The sequence below is a fragment of the Bos javanicus genome, chromosome 1 (genome assembly GCF_032452875.1).
Source record: "Bos javanicus breed banteng chromosome 1, ARS-OSU_banteng_1.0, whole genome shotgun sequence".
NCBI lineage: Eukaryota > Metazoa > Chordata > Mammalia > Artiodactyla > Bovidae > Bos > Bos javanicus.
In genome coordinates, this window is record NC_083868.1 from 58,310,366 (window position 1) to 58,331,128 (window position 20,763).

The 20,763-nt window shown below is 37.1% G+C and overlaps 1 protein-coding gene across 3 annotated transcripts in view; it reads right to left on the minus strand.

Annotated features, from left to right (window-relative positions):
* Window positions 1-20,763, minus strand: part of CFAP44 (cilia and flagella associated protein 44) — a 116,601-nt gene that overhangs the window by 27,895 nt on the left and 67,943 nt on the right. For all 3 annotated transcript variants that reach the window (XM_061427069.1, XM_061427064.1, XM_061427072.1), the window contains exons 24-28: window positions 18,140-18,314; window positions 17,815-17,992; window positions 14,585-15,085; window positions 9,055-9,258; window positions 7,911-8,106 (exon numbers count right to left, since the gene is read on the minus strand). In XM_061427069.1, the coding sequence (XP_061283053.1) occupies window positions 7,911-8,106; window positions 9,055-9,258; window positions 14,585-15,085; window positions 17,815-17,992; window positions 18,140-18,314 (1,254 nt within the window). The remainder of the gene's footprint in view (window positions 1-7,910; window positions 8,107-9,054; window positions 9,259-14,584; window positions 15,086-17,814; window positions 17,993-18,139; window positions 18,315-20,763) is intronic.

Here is a 20,763-nt window from a genome sequence, read left to right on the forward strand (position 1 = left end):
GGCCTGTAGTTTTCTCTTTTTGTGTTGTCTTTGTCTGGTTTTGGTATCAGGGTGAAAGCAGCCTCGTAGAATGAGTTTGGAAATCTTCCTTCCTCTGCAATTTTTTGAAAGAGTTTTAGAAGGATAGGCATTAGCTCTTCTCTAAATGTTTGACAGAATTTCCCTGTGAAGTAATCTGGTCCTGGGCTTTTGTTTGGGGGGAGATTTTTGATCACAGCTTCAATTTCAGTGCTTGCAATTGGGTTGTTCATAATTTCTATTTCTTCCTGGTTCAGTCTTGGAAGACTGAACTTTTCTAAGAATTTGTCCATTTCTTCGATTTTATTGCCATATAGTTGTTCATAATTGTTTCTCATAATCCTTTGTATTTCTGCATTGTTTGTTGTAACCTCTCCTTTTTCATTTCTAATTTTGTTGATTTGATTCTTCTCTCTTTTTTTCTTGATGAACCTGACTAAAGGCTTGTCAATTTTGTTGATCTTCTCAAAGAACCAGCTTTTAGTTTTATTAATCTTTACTATTGTTTCTTTCATTTGCTTTTCATTTATTTCTGCTCAGATCTTTATGATTTCTTTCCTTCTACTAATTTTCGGTTTGTTGTTCTTCTTCTTCTTCTATTTCCAGTTGTTTTAGGTGTAAAGTTAGGATGTCTATTTGATTTTTTTCTTGTTTCTTAAGGTCGGATTGTATTGCTATAAACGTCTGTCTTAGAACTGCTTTTGCTGCATCCCATAGGTTTTGAGCTGTCATGTTATCATTGTCATTTGTTTCCAGAACTTTTTTCATTTCCCTTTTGATTTCTTCAGTAACGTGTTGGTTATTTAGAAATGTGTTGTTTAACATCCATGTGTTTGTGTTTCTTACAGTTTTTTTCTTGTAATTTATATCTTACAAATCATAGCATTGTGGCCAGAGAAGATGCTTGATATGATTTCAATTTTCTTAAATTTTACTGAGGTTTTATTTCTTACCCAAGATGTGATCTGTCCTGGAGAATGTTCCATGTGCACTTGAGAAGAAGGGGTATTCTTCTGCATTTGGATGGAATGTCCTGAAGATATCAATGAGATCCATCTTAGCTAATGCATCATTTAAAACTTGTGTTTCCTTATTAATTTTCTATCTTGATGATCTGTCCATTGGTGTGAGTGAGGTGTTAAAGTCTCCTACTATTATTGTGTAACTGTGAATTTCTCCTTTTATGTCTGTTAGTGTTTGTCTTAACTATTGAGGTGCACCTATGTTGGGTGCATAGATATTTACAACTGTTATGTCTTCCTCTTGAATTGATCCTTGATCATTATGGAGTGTCCTTTCTTATCTCTTGGAATCTTCTTTAAGGACTATTTTGTCAATATAAGGATTGCTACTCTAGCTTTCTTTTGCTTTCCATTTGCATGGAATATATTTTTCCATCCTCTCACTTTCAGTCTCTATGTGTCTTGAGGTCTGAAGTGGGTTTCTTGTAGACAGCATTTATATGGGTCTTATTTTTGTATCCATTCAGCCAGTCTGTGTCTTTTGGCTGGAGCATTTAATCCATTTACATTTTAAGTAATTATTGATATATATGTTTCTATTGCTATTTTCTTAAATGTTTGGAGTTGATTTTGTAGATCTATTTTCTTCTCTTGTATTTCTTGACTACAGAAATCCCTTTAACATTTGTTGTAAAGCTGGTTTGGTGATACTGAATTCTCTTAACTTTTGCTTGTCTGAAAAGCTTTTTATTTCTCTATCAATTTTGAATGAGATCCTTGTCAAGTACAGTAAACTTGGTTGCAGTTTTTTCCCTTTCAGTACTTTAAATATATCTTGCCATTCCCTTCTGGCCTGCAGTTTCTGCTTAAAGATCAGCAGTTAAGTGTATGGGGTTTCCCTTATATGTTACTTGTTGCTTCTCCCTTGCTGCTTTTAATATTCTTTGTGCTTAGTCTTTGTTAGTTTGATTAGTATGTGTCTTGGTGTGTTTCTCCTTGGGTTTATCCCATATGGGACTCTTTGTGCCTCTTGAACTTGATTGACTATTTCCTTTTCCATGTTGGGGAAATTTTCAATTATAATCTTTTCAAAAATTTCATACCCTTTCTTTTTTTCTTCTTCTTCTGGGACCCCTATACTTCAAATGTTGGTGCATTTGATATTGTCCCAGAGGTCTTGAAACTATCCTCAGTTCATTCTTTTTACTTTATTCTGCTCTTCAGAAGTTATTTCCACCATTTTATCTTCCAGCACACTGATTCATTCTTTTGCTTCAGATATTCTGCTATTGATTCCTTCTAGAGTATTTTTAATTTCAGTCATTGTGTCCTTTGTCTCTGTATGTTTATTCTTTAATTCTTCTAGATTTTTGTTAATTGATTCTTGCATTTTCTCCATTTTGTTTTCAAGGTTTTTGATCATCTTTACTATCATTATTCTGAATTCTTTTTCAGGTAGTTTGCCTATTTCCTCTTCATTTATTTGGACTTCAGTGTTTCTATCTTGTTCCTTCATTTGTGTAGTATTTCTATGCCTTTTTGTTATTTTTTTTTTAACTTATTGTGTTTGAGGTCTCCTTTTGCCAGGTTTAAAGGTTGAATTCTTTCTTCTTTTTGGTTTCTGCCCTCCTAAGGTTGGTCCAGTGGTTTGTTTGAGCTTCGTACAGGGTGAGATTTGTGCTGATTTTTTGTTTGGTTGTTTGTTTTTCCTCTGATGGGCAAGGCTGAGTGAGGTGGTAATCCTGTCTGCTGATGATTTGGTTTGTATTTTTATTTTGTTTGTTGTTTAGATGAGGTGTCCTACACAGGGTGCTACTGATGATTGGGTGATGGCAGGTCTTGTATTCAAGTGGTTTCCTTTGTGAGTTCTCACTATTTGATACTCCTTAGGGTTAGTTCTCTGGTGGTCTGGTTGTTTGGAGTCAGTGCTCCCACTCCAAAGACTCAGGGCTTGATCTCTGGTCAGGAACAAAGTTTCCACAAGTGGTTTGTTGTGGCATTAAGTGAGAGTAAAACAAATATACAAAAATGAGAAACCAAAGATGAACCCCAGACAAATGGCAGTTACAAAATTAGGCAATAATAATTAAAATAATGGAATATACACATATACATATACACCCATGAGCAAAGTGAAAACAGTCCAACAAAAATAAAGTGCAGTAGATTGGTCGGGTGAACAAAGTAAATCAAAATTTATATTTACCAGTTAAGAACAAAACTAACTAAAGCACAAACTGGAAAACAAAACTAAAGCAAGGTGCCAAGTAGGGAATAAAGTATTGAAAACAAAACTAACAAATATGTTGAGAGGAAAGGAAAGAAAGAAAAGAAAGAAAGAATAGATATGCAAAGTTAAATAGAGGTAGACAAAGAAGATTTGTATACATTAAAGATTAAACTTCAAGGGGAAAAGAACCATAGGAAAGGCAAACAAAGGAATAAATGTAGAAAAAAAATATAATAGGTTTTTAAAAAAATTTTAAATTATAAAAGAGAAAAGAAAGAACATGGAAGAAGGAAGAAAAAAGGGGGAAAAAAGGAAAACTCCACAGAACTGCAAAAGCTCAATGTAAAGGCAGAGGTTTATAGCAACAATAAAAGTGTGACTGAATATACACACATACATATACACCCATAAGCAAAATCAGAACAGTCCAACAAAAATAAAGTACAATAGACTGACCTGGCAAACAAAGGAAACCAAAAATTATATCTACCAGGACAAAACTAACTAAAGCAAAAACTGGAAAACAAAACTAAAGCAAGGTGCTAAGTGGGGAATAAAGCAATGAAAATAAAACTGACAAAATGTTGAGAGGAAAGGAAAGAAAGAATAGATATGCAAAGTTAAATAGAGGTAGATGAAGAAGATTTATATACATTAAAGATTAACTGCAAGGGGAAAAGAACAGTAGGAAAGGCAAACAAAGGAATAAATGTAGAAAAAAATATAATAGGCTTAAAAAAATTAAAATTAAAAAAAGAGAGAAAAAAGGAAAACTCCACATAACTGCAAAAGCCCAATGTAGAGGCAGAGGTTTATAACAGCACTAACAAATGTGACTGAGGAAAAAAACAAGCTCAAAAGCTTAATTAGATTTCATAGTGCCATTAAAATCAACAACTACAATAGGGGGAGAGAATAAAGGGAAAAAAAAAATCCAAAAGAATCTACAGAGAAAGTCAAAACATAAGAATAATAAATGTTTTTCTTGAATCACTGCTCTCAGAGTCCTTTCCCTTGCTGGGAGTCACAGTCCACCTTACCTCCCTAGGATGCCCTCCAATACTGTGCTGATCTCTGGACCTGCTGTGGGGGCAGCTCTGAGTCTAATCTGGTCCTACTCCTATGTGTTCTTGCCTCCAATGTCCTCAGCTACCAGAACTTGTGCATTTTCTTTTGTGGGAGCTCTCAATGACCTTTTATATATTCCATCAACACAGAGTCTGCCTAGTTGATCATGTGGATTTAATCTGCAACTTGTACAGTTGGTGGGAAGATTTTGGGCCTTCTTCCTTAGCCACACTGCCCCTTGGTTTCAACTGTGGTTTTATCTCCACTTCTGCATGTGGCTCGTCCACTGGGGTTTGCTCCTGAGGCTGCCCTAGAGGACTTAGGTTTGCCTCTGTGAGGGCCAGGTGTGGAGGTGGTGCAGCTGCTTGGGTTGCAGGGGTTCTGGCAGCACCAGGTACTCAGGGGAGTTGATGGCCAGGGCAGCAGGAAATATAGTGCTCTAGTAGGGTATGGCAACCAGTATTGGTCAATACACTCCAGTATTCTTGCCTGGAGAACCCCTCCCTGACAGAGAAGCCTGGCAGGCCACAGTCTACAGAGTTGCAAAGAGTCAGACACTACTGAAGTGACCCTGTAGGCATAGACGCAAGACTTTTTTTTGCCTGTGGCAGCTCTGCCCCCGTGAGAGTTGAGTGTGCAGGTGGTGCAGCTGCTTGGCTTGCGGGGACCCTGGCAGTGCCAAGTGTGCAGGGACATGGACTGCCTCCGCCACAGGAGTTATGGTCCTATCAGCGCCTTTTTTTGAGCCTCTTGTAGCTAGTGATCAGAAGGCCTCTTTGGCCAGTCTTTCTCCTTAGCTCTGCCCATTCAGGCACTTAGAGGGCTCCTTTGCCTGGGGTCCTTCTCTGTTGTTCGGAGGATCAGGCACATAGAGGGCCCCCCTGGCTGGGGTCCTACTCTGTAGATTGGCACGTCAGGCACTTAAAGGGGCACCCTGGGTGGGGTCCTACTCTGTAGTTCAGTGCCTCAGGCATTTGATGGGCCAGCCTGTCTATTGTTCAGCTGCTGATGCTGGCCTGTGGGGAGAGAGAGGCTATAGTGATGTCTCCACCCCCTACACATGACTAAGCAGTATCGCCTTGCTTAGGTGGCTGCCTGGCTTTCCTCCACAGGCATTTCCCAGCACAATCTCCTCCCTCACCTCCCCGGATCCATCTCTCCACAGTCAACAGCAGCCCTCGTCCTGGGATCACTCCACATGCCCCAAACTCCAGCTCCCAGCCCCTGTGCCTTCCAGGGGACCAGCATTCCTGTCCAAGATATGTATGGCTGTAGCAAGGTCTATCTGAGTCTCATTCTATTTAGGCTGCCATAGATCAGCTGTTTCACTCTCAGACTTAAATGTTTCTCCTCTGACTCAGACAATTGCCCCGATGTGGGGATCAGACTCCTGCTTCAGTTCCCCCACCCACTGAAGACAGGTCCAGTCCTACTAACACTCCTGTTTTTCCCCCCAGTTCCTTTGTCCTACAGAGTTTTGTCTGGTTCTATATATTCTTTTCCTCTGGTCGAGTACTCCTGTCCGCTCTCAGCTGATGTTTTGCATGCACTTCTGTGTCTGAAGGTGTATTCCTGATGTATCCATGGAGAGAGATGTACTCCACGTCCACCTACTCCTCTGCCATCTTGTTCTCCTCCCATAAAACTTCTTAATATTAGCAAATAGAATTCAACAATACATAAAAAGAATTTTGCATTATACCAGAAAGTGAAAGTGTTAGTCACTCAGACGTGTCTGACTCTTTGTGACTCCATGGACTGTAGCCCGTCAGGCTCCTCTGTCCACGGAATTCTGCAGGGAAGAATACTGAGTGGGTTACCATGCCCTTCTCCAGGGGATCTTCCCAACACAGGGATCGAACCCAGGTCTCCTGCATTGCAGGCAGATTCTTTGCCATTTGAGCTACCCAGGAAGCCAACATTTCAGAATGCTAGCCTAGTTTTGTAATTAGTAATCAGCCAATATAACCCACCATCTTAACAGGCTAAAGAAAAAAAAAAAGGTCACATAATCATCAATGCAGTAAAGCATCTGATAAAATTCAAACTCATTCATGAAAAACAAAACCGAAGAGAACTTCCTGAACTTGGTAAAAAGTATCCAAGAAACACCTACAGATGTTTTTTAATGGTACAGGCAGCATACTTAATAGTGAAAGACTGAATGCTTTCCCCCTAAGATTGGACTAAGGCAAGGATGTCTGTTCTTAACACTCTATTTTAAGATAGTACTGAAAATTCTAACCAGGGCAATAAGCCAAGAAATGGTCATTGGCATACAGACTAAAAATAAAATTGCCCTTTAGAGCTAGAAATTCCCAAGGAATCAATCAAAAACTCCTAGAATAAGTCAGTTACAAGATACAAGATAAATATCCCCAAAGCAACCATATTTCTATATACTAGTATGGATATGTGGACACCAAGATTAAAAACAAATTACTCAAAAAATAAAAAAATAAAAAAGAAGTACTTTAGGGGTAAAACATGAACATGAATTGTGTGTTGAAAACTACACAGTGTTGATGACAAATCAAAGCTTTAAATAAATACATACCCTGTTCATGCATTGGAAGACTCAATATAGGAAAGACACTAATTCTCCCCAAACTGATAGAGGTTTAACACAATTGCTGTCAGAATTCCAATGATATCTTTTGTAGATATATAAAAAAAATTAAACATGGAAATATAAAGGAACCAGAATAGCTAATGTAATTTTTAAAAGTGGGAGGAATTAGTCTACCTGATTTTAGAACTCAATACCTACCATACTCAAGACCTTAGTATTGGTGAAGAGATAAACACACAGATCAACAGAACAGAATTAAAAAGAAAAAAAGAAAAAACAGAAATAGGTCAACGCAGATAGGCTCAAATGATTTTTGACAAAGATAAAGGCAATCCAACAGAAGAGAGACAGCCTTTTCAACAAATGGTGCTAGAAAAATTGGACATTCCTAGGAGAAAACAAAAACCTTGACCTAAGTCTCCTACCTTACAGAAAACTTAACTCCAAATGGATCATTGATTTCAATGTAAACCTATAAAACTTTTAGAAAAAAAAATAAAAGAAAATCTTTGGGACCCAGGGCTAGGCAAAGAATTCTTAGACTTGACAACAAAACAAAATCCAAGAGAGGAAAAAATGACAAATTGAGCATTGACAAAATTCAAAACTATTGCCCTGCACATGATCCTATTCAGAGAATGAAAAACCAAGCTACAGACTAGAAGAAAATATTTGCAAACCACATATTTGACAAAGGACTAGTGGATACAATATGTAGAGTTCTCAAAACTCAACAGTACAAAAGCAAGCAACTGTATTCAAACGTGAGCAAAAGACATGACGAGAAATTTTATCAAAGATACACAGGTGTCAAGTAAACATGGAAGGAAGTGCTTGTTAAGTAAAACTACCCTGTGCTATCTCATGGCATATGCACACATACTTCTGATGGTCAGAGACCTAAAGGTTTCTCTCCTCTCCTCTGTAATTCCACATGCCTCTACACTGTCTATGTTGTAGGGAAAAAAAAAAGAAAAAGTGTGTAATATGTCCCTTAGTTATTTCTCTATTTCATGCTAATGAGAAAAAATAGAATCATATATAGAAAAGAAATACAAACCGACATCTCCTTCGACCTCTTTTTTCTTCACCCGCTTAATCCTCTTCTTTAGTACCTTCATAAGGAAATTAGCAAATTTATTGTTTTCTCCAAGCGCTGTTTGGAAACCAGAATAGAGTGCTTTTTCTTGGTCTTGGAGCTTGGCTACTTCATTCTTTTTCTCTTCCATCTCTTTAAGAGTTTCATTTATTTTCCACTAAATGGAAAAGAATATGAACAAATGATAAATAAAATATTTCCTGATAAACCAGGATCAGAGAATAATGTACATTACAGTGCAAGGTTACAGCCTACAAACATTTTTAAATCTTCTTAATAGAAGTTTACATTTCTGATGTTTGCAGAGTCATTCATTTGGTTAAAATTTAGAATTCTTTTGTAAAAATCAATTAAGGTCAGAATCAGATAAGATAGATTTTTTTTGATGTTTAACTTCCTCAAAAAACTAAATTAATTTAAAATTTTTACTTATATGTGAATGTCAGCTAATATTTTTCTGTATGTGCTCTCAAAAAAGACTCTCTTTCATATCAACACAAGATACTGAAAACAAAAAGGCAAATTTGCTCTTAGTGAAGCAGATATATCTACAAACTGACATCACTATTGTGCATGCATTATGTAATAGACTCCTTCTTCCTTCATGACAAAAAGAGAAGGTATAATTAATCTCCTTAAATTTACATATTAATATATATAATAAAGAAAATTTCCTGTGCTAGTCAATTATGTATTACTCTGAAAGTAGCTGTCGTATTTAAGAAATTTACCAACTCCTTTTCCACGTATGTTCATTCATAATGATAATATATAATCAAAACTCAACTTCACATGATAGCTACTAACAACAAAAATAATTTTAAAGCCAGGGTAAACAAAACATAAGGGTCACTTTTGAAAAATTAATTCTTCTACTTTATAAGATATCAGATCAAATTCATTAAAAATTATGATTCACTGTTCCCTGATCAAGGTTACCAAAAATAGAGAGCAAACAGGAATAACAGGAAGGAGGAGGATGAAGAGAAGACAAGAAAGAGATGTAGACTAGAACAAGGGGGGAAATTAAGAAGAAGAAAAGAAGAATCGAGTCCCCTCCATAACTAAGGCTGTAGCCAGTTAGCAATCTTTCGACCGTTCATACTTGCATGTCCTGTTCCTCTTTGTCTAATGAATTAACACGCTCTTGAAGTATGTTCTCCTGTTTTTCAAAGTTCTTCAGGAGAAGCATTTCTTGAAATAATGTGACATGGTGCAGGTCAGATAATTTCATCTGAGTATCTAACATCAGTTTCTGATGTCTCAGGAGACGGAGTTCTGCATCAAAGGTGACAATCAGTTCTTTGATCTGAGGTGGAAAAAGATTTGAGGGTATGTTAGAAGCTTAAAACAGATAAGTGCATCTTTAAAACTACCCAACAATACTGATTTGTTTGGGTAAAAGCATTTGTTTATTCTGCCCTTATTTTGGATGGAAAATTATAAAGGTGGGTGAGTAGGCACATGTGTATATATGTAGTCACATAAATTCATCAATGGTATTAAATGAATATAAATTAAATTTATTAAGTGGTAGGAAGTCTTGAAGAAGTTGCAGTCCTTCTAGCTATTTCTTCATCATTGATTAACCCATTGATCAAGAATGTCCTTCCTACTTTAAATCAGAGTTTTATAACAAATCTTGATTAAATCTTTGTTTAAATTGGAGACTACGAGCTCTTCATGGATACTGTTAATATTTGTCTCCACTCCGTCCCCACAGTATCTCTACACTGTCCTTCACACAGTAAGCACTAAAAAATTTTTACTTCCCTCGCCTTATTTTCAAAAATTTCAAACTTATGGAACAGCAAATATTTTTAAATAGATAAACATAATTGCGGAACCATAAGAAATTTATTCAATCTTCTTTTCTTAGTTTATTTATAGATGAAGAAATTAAGACTAAAAATGATTTCCTTGAGACCAAAACTAATTTGTTACAGATAAGAACTCAAGTAACTCAGGGCCTGGTCTAGACTTTATCCCACTGCCATTTCAAATGATCTTAAATACTCAGTTTTACTTTGATTTTGACACAGCTTCCCCCTTGTCCCATCCCAAAGAAGATTAAGAAAGCAAAAGACAGCCCCAAGGGGCAGATTCTCTTAAAGAAACTAGTACAACAGGAAGAATACACACCATTCCATGTTTGTCATTAGGCTGTACATAGGAAGCCTTGACTATGTAACGCCTATAGTGAGTGTGGGTTCAACCTAAGGCTGAGAAGCAGGAAGACATCTGTGGGTCTGGGGCAGTGAAACTGCTAAAGCATTTCAGAGAGCTAAAAAACAGAAACAAAAAACAAACCAAGGAAAAGAAAAATTAAACTTTTAATGATTGACTGTAGACTAAGTGGGTTCCGCTTTAATGCTGGCTTAATGAATCTGAATTATTTTTAAGCTTCTTTGGAGACAGGACTATATTGTCTTTAGTGCAACACCATTCTGCAACTATACCACATAGGTGTCCAAGGTTGTAAGGGTTATGCTTGTTTTATTCTCACTACACTTCATACCTATAAGCTTTATGAAGATAGAGTACATATCTGGCTTGGGAATTGTTGCATCCCTACTACCTAGCTTACACTGTTTCTACACATAGAATGGCCAATAAATATTTGTTAAATTAATAACTAGTTAAATCAATCAAAACTTTTTACATAATACCTACTATATGTCTAGAATTGTCCTAGACGCTTCAGAGGAATCAGAAGTATATGTGGCCCTTCCCTCAAGAACTGTATGATCTAATGAAATAGAGACTAGAGGAAAAAAAAAATCAATAAAACTAAGGCTGGTCTTTGAAAAGATAAAACTGACAAACCTTAATCCAAATTCATCAAGAAAAAAATGGGAGGTGGCCTAAGTCAATAAAATCAGAAATGAAAAAGCAGTACAACTGAGACCACAGCAATGAACAGACCAATTACCAGTAATGAAGTTAAATCAGACTGGATAGCTTCACAGGGGAATTCTACCAAACATTTAGAGAAGAGTTAACAACCATCCTAAAACTATCCCCAAAAATTGCAGACGAAGGAACACTTCCAAACTCATTCTATAAGGCCAGTATTATCCTGAAACTAAAACCAGACAAATATATCACGCAAAAAAGAGCATTACAGCCCAATATCACTGATGAACATAGATGCAAAAGTCCTTAACAAAATATTAGCAAACTGATCCCAACAGTACCTTAAATAATCATACATTATGATCAGTGAGATTTATTCCAAGGATGCAAGGATAATTCAATAGACACAAATCAGTGTGTTGCACCACATTAACAAACTGAAAAATAAAAGCCACATGATTATCTCGCTGCAGAAAAACTTTCGACAAAATTTAACATCTATTTATGATAAAAACTTTTTAGAAAGGGGGCAGAGAGAGAACATAGCTCAACATAATAAAAGTCATAATATGACAAATCCATAGCTAATATCATACTCAAAAGGTGAAAAACTGAAAGCATTTCCTCTAAGATCAGGAACAAGACAAGGATACACATTATTGCAACTTTTATCCCACAGAATATTGGAAATCCTAGCCACAGCAGTCATACAAGAAATAAAAGGAATCCAAATTGAAAAAGAAGAAGCAAAACTATTACTGTTTGCAGATGACATATACACAGAAAATCCTAAAGACACCACCAGACAACTACTAGAGCTCATCAATGAATTTAGTAAAGTTGCAGGATATAAAGTTAATATATAGAAATCTTTTGCATTTCTATATACTAAAAATTAATTATCAGAAAGAGAAATTAAGGAAACAATCTCATTTACCATCACCTCAAAATGAACAAAATACCTAGAAATAAATCTACCTAGGGAGGTAAAAGACCTATACTCAGAAAACTCTAAGAAACTGATGAAAGAAACTGAAGACCACAGGAACAGATGGAAAAATATACTATGCTCTTGGATAGAAAGAATCAGCATTGTTAAAATACTATACTATCCAAAGCAACCTATAGATTCAATGCAATTCCTATCAAAATACCAATGGCAATTTTCACGGAAACAGAACAATTTTTTTTTTAATTTGTATGGAAATACAAAAGACCCCAAATAGCCAAAACAATCTTGAGAAAGAAAACAGAGCTGGAGGAATCATACTCCCTGACTTCAAGGTCATACTACAAAGTTGTAATGATCAAACAGTATGATACTGGCACAAATACAGACACATCAATCAATGAAAGGGAACAGAGAGCGCAGAAATAAACTCAGGCACATACGGTCAATTAATCAGTGACAAAGGAGACAAGAACATACAATGGAGAGAAGTCCCTTCAATAAGTGATACTGGGAAAATGGGACAGTTCTATAACACCATACACAAAAATAAACTCAAAATGGATTAAAGACCTAAACGTAAGACAGGAAACCATAAAATTCTTGGAGGAAAACATAAGTAGAACACTGTTTGACATAAATTAAATCACAGCAATATATTTTTTTTTGGCTCTGTCTCTTACAGCAAACAAAAACAAAAATAGACAAATCTAATTAAGCTTAAAAGCTTTAAGATAGCAAAGGAAATCACCAAAAAAAAAAAAAAAGAAAGAAAGAAAATACAACCTATTGAATGGGAGAAAATACTGGCAAATGATATGACTGATAAGGGGTTAATATCCAACATGTATAAACAACTCATACAATTCAACATCAAAAAAATGATTTAAAAATAGGCAGAAGACCTGAATAGACATTTTTCCAAAGAAGAAATGCAGGTGGCCAATAGGCACATGAAAAAATGCTCAATATTGCTAATCACTAGGAAAATGCAAATCAAAACCACAGTGAGATAATCACCTCACATCTCATAGAATGGCTATCATCAAACACACACACATACATACACAAATAACAAATATTATCAAGAATGTGGAGAGGGAGGTCTCTCAAAATACAACCTAAGGAAGCAACACTTGGGAAGCAACCTAAGTGTCCATAAACAGATGAATAGAAAAATCAAATGTGATGCATACATATGTGAAATGGAATACTACTCAGCCATATAAAAGAATGAAAATTCTCCATTTGCAATGATATGGATGGACCCGGGGAATATTATGATTAGTGAAATAAGTCAGTCAGAGAAAGACAAATATTATATGTTAGCAGTAATATGTGGAATCTAAAAAAAAATAAAGCAAACTAGTGAACATAACAAAAAGGAAACAAATATAGACAACAATGTAGCGGTTACAAGCTGGGAGAGGAAAGAAGAGAGGGGCAATATAAGGGTACATTAATAGGTATAAACTATTAGGTATAAAACAAGCTACAGTGATTATTGTGCACCATATTTTATAGTAACTACAAATGGAGTATAACTTTAAAAACTGTGAATCACTTTATTATACATCTGTAACATATAACATCGGAGAAGGCAATGGCACCCCATTCCAGTCCTCTTGCCTGGAAAATCCCATGGATGGAGGAGCCTGGTAGGCTGCAGTCCATGGGGTCGCTGAGAGTCAGACACGACTGAGCGACTTCACTTTCACTTTTCACTTTCCTGCATTGGAGAAGGAAATGGCAACCCATTCCAGTGTTCTTGCCTGGAGAATCCCAGGGACTGGGGAGCCTGGTGGGCTGCCATCTATGGGGTCGCACAGAGTCGGACATGACTGAAGCGACTTAGCAGCAGCAGCAGCAGCAACATATAACATTGTATATCAACTATACCTCAATTAAAAATTGTATAATCTAAGTTATAAGACAAAACTAACAATACAAAACAGCAGGAAAAATAAGTATAAAGCATGAGGTGCTGATTTAAGTGCAAATGGAGTTTAGAAGAAACGAGAGTATGTAGTGAAGGCAGAAGATTATGGAGCGAGTCTGGAAGTGAGCTGAGTTTTAAATGATGGCAACTTTGAAAGGAAGTCATTGCAGGCAGAAGGAAATAGCAAAGAAAAATGCACAGATGAAACTCAGAAGGAGGGAAGTGAGTGGGGAGAAACAGGAAGACTGAGAAAACAGGACTGGAAGAAGTAGACATAATGGTGATGAGTAAGGCTGGGGGCAGGGTAACAGGGGGTGCTTCAGAGTGTGGCCAGAAAGACACACTGAGCAAGGCGACTCTGTACAGCTGGCAGGAGGGAGCTTTCCATCCCAGAAAGGACTTTTTCCTCCCCTATTCAGAGCACCTCCTGCACACAACTGGCCCCAACCTGGTCCTGATTTTCCTAGAAATAAAAATATTTGCTATTCCATGATTCTGAACACTCCCACTAACAGGGCAAACCATACATTAGAGAAAGATCAGGGGTGAAAGGCAGATGGTGCCTCACTTTCACTGGAAGGTTTTAAATCATGCTCCAGCCATCATCTGAAAGCTGCTCCATCACTTCCTTAGCGTGACTTTAGTTAGATACCAATTAACATGGATTTGCCCTTGATTCATAGCTTTTCAAAAAGTTGATAAGCTCCAAAGTTCTGGGCAGAACAGAATGATTTTCACAAGTCCAGGGATGGGGAGGGAAGCCAAGCTATCAGTGAGTTGTGGACTGGTCAGAGTTTAGGAGGAGGTTAATGTAGAGAAGTTAAAAATAAGTAAGAATCTAGATCTAGCTCTTCCGTCTTTCAGCTTTAAATAAGCAGTCGCATTTCTTACCCGGTTGATCAAATACTGTTGCATGTACACGTGTTTGATCTCCTCCCTCTTCATAATCTCCAGCTCCACGTCAGTTGGATCTGCTTTTTCAAATTCTGTGAACTTTGGAAGGTCCAGACTGAATGCTGATGCTTTTGATGCTCTAGACAACGAATCACGTGTCGTTAAATCCCGCTCCTTTCCAGAAGAGAGTCTGAGGAAGCCTCCAGCTGAGCCTGCCAATGCTGTCTGTCCCACCTGGTGGGCCTTTTCATCCTGACTTTTCACCTGCTGTTGCTTAAAAGCTAGGAGGGTTTCATCATCATACTGAAATCTCTTTTCTGGAACTTCTTCCGGGTATATCTGAGGGACCTGGGGAATGGGCAGATGCTTGAAAACGGGAAGAGTCGACTGAATGTTCTTCAGTTCTTGGACCAGACACTGTATTTCCTCGATGACAGCCACTTTAAGGTCTCGAAGAGAGACGATGCTCTTGTTCATGTGCATTTTCTTTGAATAGGCCTGAGAAAAGGAACAGGAGGTAAGTGAAATGACAACCCAGCCACAAAGGGCAGTCTGAAACATGACTTGATTTTGTCCCTTGACTGGTATGCCTAGAAAAATTCGAGAATAAAATCTTTGTGATTCCTGTTCACTACCAAGTTATTTTCTCTGATGGTTAGGCTTTTCCCTATTTCATCTCTCCATAAGGGGGAGACAGTCTGGATATGACCTCTGGTGTCCCCCAACTGGCTTATCAGGCTGAGTTCCCCTGTCCTCGTCCCACTACTCACAGAAGTCCTTCTTGAGCCCTGCACTCAGCCAGATCCCAGGAGGGGGAAGGTCATCCTTTGGTTAGGAACACACGAGTAACATCCTAACTCAGGTCCCATGGGCTTAGACTCAGGGGTATCCACCTAGTATCAAACTACAATTTAACCTGTTTTGATTCTGTATTTTGGCCACGTAATGTCTGTAACTCCTTGTGCAGGCAAGGTCATGATTCTGAATTTCAGTATCATGCCACACCAAGAGATTCCTGGATTCTTCCTTGGTTCCTTCTCCATTTATCTAAGCCAGGCTACACCCCTGCTTCCGCTCCCTGGTGCCACAGGTGCTTCCTCACCGCCAGTCCCCTCCCCAGTCTGTCTTTCTTAAGTGTGTTTACCAGAGCCTATAATCACATGCAGCCCTACTCCTGTGTGCAGTTAGGCAATCAGATGGCCCCAAAGCTATTAAGAGTAACTTTGTGTAAATATACAGGTTAACGAAAATTAAACATCAAAAGGCACTTCTTCAAGTAGTCTTATAAAACTTACAGTGTATTTACAAGCTATTGCAACAAAATAGAGGACATGTTTTACATACTTAAGAATAAACCTTTAAAGCATTAAGATTTAAAGTCAAAATCCAGCCCTTGGGTGAGTTGGGGCCACGTCTGAAGTACCTGGAGGATTGAAATTAAGCTGAGAAGAACAAACCCAAACCAGCCTGATGCCTGTAAGGCCGATGTCTTTGAGGAGCCCTATTTACATACCAAGCTTCTTTTTCTAGTTTTCCAAATATCTCACAAACTAAATACTAGCCACAGGGAGGGGGATGTATAATATACCATTTCTAACATGTTTGAGGAGGGACTTCCCTGGTGGTCCAGTGGTTAAGACTCCACGCTTCCAAGGCAGGGGGTGTGGGTTAGATTCCTGGTCGGAGAATTAAGATCCAATATGCCATGTCTATGGCATGGCATGGCATGGCATGGCACATGTCTGGTGCCACCAAAAATTTTTTTTAATTTTTTTAATAAATAAAATGCTTGATACTTTTCAATGACTTTGAATTTAACCATGATAAGAATGACTTACAAAGCATTACAAAGCATTAAGAATTGCTTACAAAGCAATCATATTTCAATAAAAAATAAATTTATTTTAAAAAAGAATGACTGCTTATTAACTCTCTAAAGAAGACTAGACATGTCTTGTCTTATTGTTGTTCATTGGTAGAAATACTGTTTGTTTTTAATAGACAACACAACTGAGGCTTTGGGAGCTTTACATGACTAGCCAAGTTTATAGAACTATTAAATGGCAGAGATTAAGTGGAACAGAACTCTGATCTTCTGACCTGTGGACTAGTGTATTCTGCTATTACTTTAATAAAATAGATTTAAGTATAGTGCAGTTCAGTTCAGGACATCACACCTGTCCATCACCTCTAGCTGGACCATGACATTTCAGGTTGGCTGACTGGCAAATTGTGGTTGAAAAAACATTTCTCTATAAGAAAGGATGACACATGATAGTTGAAACAGTAATTTCCTTAGACAAACAGCTAGAAAAACAATCCAAACAGTCACTAAAAAAATGTTAAAAATGTCCATTTGATCAGAAAAATATAGTTATGAGCTATGAAAATTTACCTGTGGCTATGAATTGCCATACTGGAATCTTTGATGCTGGTAAGTACAGCATCTTCGGTGAAATTGAAAGAGACACTCCTTCCTCAAGATACTTTACTTCCATTTTTCAGAAAATTAGAAAATATTCAAATGTATCATGCCTGTGGTATGACTTGGCACTCTTTTCAATGTGATGCCTTGAAATGTGCAATGTGCAGAGTCATACTAGGTGGCCATATTCAAAAGTCTCCTCAAAATATTAGCTCAGATGCCTTTTGAGCCTCTGAATGTGAAAAGTCACTTGTCAATTCAAAGTAAGTAATTACTATGACGGGGAGAGGAAACTTTAGTACAAAAACAGATATGAGAGATCAGGATGACTAGAAGCAGTTTGAAAGAATGCAGAGAGAATCAAAATGGAATATATTAATTGTTTAGTATTGAGTCATCTACAAAATCTGCAAGTCCTTCCAACAAAGGCTAACCACAGTAGCCTCTTTTCCTAAGTTCCTGGTAGTCCACAGCAGCCAAAAACAATATCCAATAAGGATGTGTTTGAATTTCAGAGGTTCAAAGTCCATAAAATATATTGCTTTCACCCATGAAACTGGTATTGAACCAAAAAACTAATTTGAACACTGCTTCTGTGATGTTAATAATCATGTATAAATCTCTTATCTTTAGGACTCAATTTCCTCATGTGTAAAACTGGGCATTACTCTAGGAAAATGATGCAGGCCTTTTCCAAGATTATATATCTTTATGGATCAGATAACAAAATGGGTGGTCTTAGCAGATTTTTTTTTTTTAAAAAAAGGAATGTCTCATTCTCATAAAAACTACGGGTAAGTACCATAGAGTCTAGGTATCCCAGTTCCTCCTCCTTCTTGGCAGCATTTATTCTCATGTGTTCAGGTATCTTATAGTCTGCAGCTGTCTTCAAATTAAAGTCTCCCATAAATAACTGGGCCTCTTTGATGGCCTGAACATCTTTGGGATCTTCATAGTCATCATCAGGTTTACTTTTGTACCTATCAGAAAAACCGAAAACACAGCCATAAACATAAAAATAAACTCTAACTTTTCTACTTTATTCTAGGTATAGAATCAAATTCAATCGTAAAGCAAAAGCATAATTCTGAGTCTGTGGTGCAATTTCAGATTAAAAAAAAACTTACAGTTCCTCCCATTCTTTTTTTCGTTGCTGAATCTTCATTTGGGCCCTTTCAGCTTTTAATATAAGTTTCCTCGTTTTCTCAATTTGATTTTCCACCATAATTTCACTTAGGGTTTTAGGCCGAAATTTCTTCCCTTTCTCTATGACTGATTCTTCTGGCACACTAATACTTCCACCTATACAGAGAGCCAACAATTGTTTTCAATCTTAATGGAATATCAAGCAAAATTCAAATATTGTTTTCAATCTGCCACATTTTAAAAATCCAAGAATATACCGAATCCATAGTTATGGTATATATTAAGCAATTACTATGAATTAAACCCCACCATAAGTACTTTCGGAGAAGGCAATGGCACCCCACTCCAGTTACTCTTGCCTGGAAAATCCCATGGATGGAGGAGCCTGGAAGGCTGCAGTCCATGGGGTCGCTGAGGGTTGGACACAACTGAGCGACTTCCCTTTCACTTTTCACTTTCATGCATTGGAGAAGGAAATGGCAACCCACTCCAGTGTTCTTGCCTGGAGAATCCCAGGGACAGGGGAGCCTGGTGGGTTGCCGTCTATGGGGTCGCACAGAGTCGGACATGACTGAAACGACTTAGCAATAAGTACTTTAGAACACCAAAATAAAGAGATATAAATCACAATTTTTACTCCTTAGAAATTTATTTTTTAAAAAACTGGTGACATAAGACATATATTAAAGAAGTAAAGAACATGATCATGAATAACAGACTACTAGTAGATATTGGGAAGCTGGGAAAGAGTTCTGTAACATGATGATGGAGGAAGAGAAAATCAAGTGAGTCATATTTGATGTGTAATTTGAGGTGATATATATCAACTGTAGTGGTCTGCAGCCAATTTAAAAACTGGTCAGAAACGCACAAATCTAGAACTTAAAATTAATGGCTTTATCACAGACACGTGAAAAGATGTTCAACATTACTAGTCATCAGGGAGGGTGTTAGTCATTGAGCTTTGTCCGACTCTTTGCGACCCCATGGACTATAGCCTGTCAGGCTTCTCTGTCCATGGGATTTTCCAGGCAATAATACTGGAGTATTATTTCATTTCCTCCTCCAGAGGATCTTCTCAACTCAGGGATTGAACCCAGGTCTCCTGCATTGCAGGCAAATTCTTTACCGTCTAAGTCACCAGGGAAGCCCAGTCATCAGGGAAATGCAAATCAAAACCACAATGAGATATCACCTTACACCTGCCAGAATGGCTATTATAAAAACGATGACAAATAACAAGTGTTGGTGAGGAGACAGAGAAAAAGGAACACTTGTGTACTGTTGGTAGGAATCTAAGTTGGTGCAGGAGATTCCTCAAGAATTAAAAACAGAACTACCATATGATGATCCAGGATTCCACTTTTGGGTATTTTTCCAAGGGAAAAAGTTCCACTAACACAAAAAGATATATGCACCCTTATGTTCATTGCAGTATTATTTACAACAGCCAAGATATAGAAGCAAACTAAGTGTTCATTGATAGGTGAATGGATAAAGAATATGAGGTATACACACACAATAGAACATTACTCAGTCATAAAAAATGAATAAAATATTTTCATTTGTGACATGGATGACCTAGTGTTGCACTGACTGAAATAAGACAAGAAAAACAAATACTGTATGATTTCTCTTATATGTGGAGCCTAAAAAATCAAAACAAATGAATAAACATAACAAAACAGAAATAGACTCATAACACAGAAAACAAATAGCTGGTTGCCCGAGAGGAAGGGGTCAAAGGAAGAAATAGGTGAGGGAGATTAAGAGGTGCAAACTTCCACTTACAAAATAAATGAGCCAGGGGGATGAAATGGACACCACAGGAAACAGTCAATAGTGTAGTAATAACTTTGTATGGTAAGAGATAATAGCTAGACCTACCATGGTGATCATTTTGTGCTGTATAGAAATATGGAATCACTATATTGTAACCTGGAACTAACACAGTTCTGTAGGTCAATTATACTTCAGTAACAATTAATTAAAATAATACTATTGATTTTATCAATTATAAGTACCTACTAGAGGAATTACTCAATTTTTGTTCAAGCTACATAGAGATAACACTTTAGATATACATGAAAAATGTTAAATAATATGCATGGTTACCATTTTATTTCATATTTCAAATATATGGTACTGTGGAAAAATAAATTAAATATGCCCTGGGTGGCCACAGAAAGATTTGATAATTAAAGTGTATTTCGTATATTTAAAATAGATAACCAACAAAGACCCACTGCATAGCACAGGGTACTATCCTCAACCTTTGTAATAACCTACAAGGGAAAAGAATCTGATGAATGAACATATGTGTGTGTGTGTGTGTGTGTGTGTGTGTGTGTGTAAACAATCACTTTGCTGTACACCTGAAACTAACACAACACTGTAAATCAACTATACATCAATAAAAAATAAAAGTATAATTTGATCTGGATCCCCCCAAAATGGTAGAATTCAGAGAGGAGAGGAGTGAATTGGTCACTTCATTAGGAACCTGCATGTGGATGTTTCAGACATAATTAGGAAGCAGCAAGCAGGACAATAAGCTAAATGTGCCAATCATGCAGTATGAGAAGACACTATTGGGGATAAAATA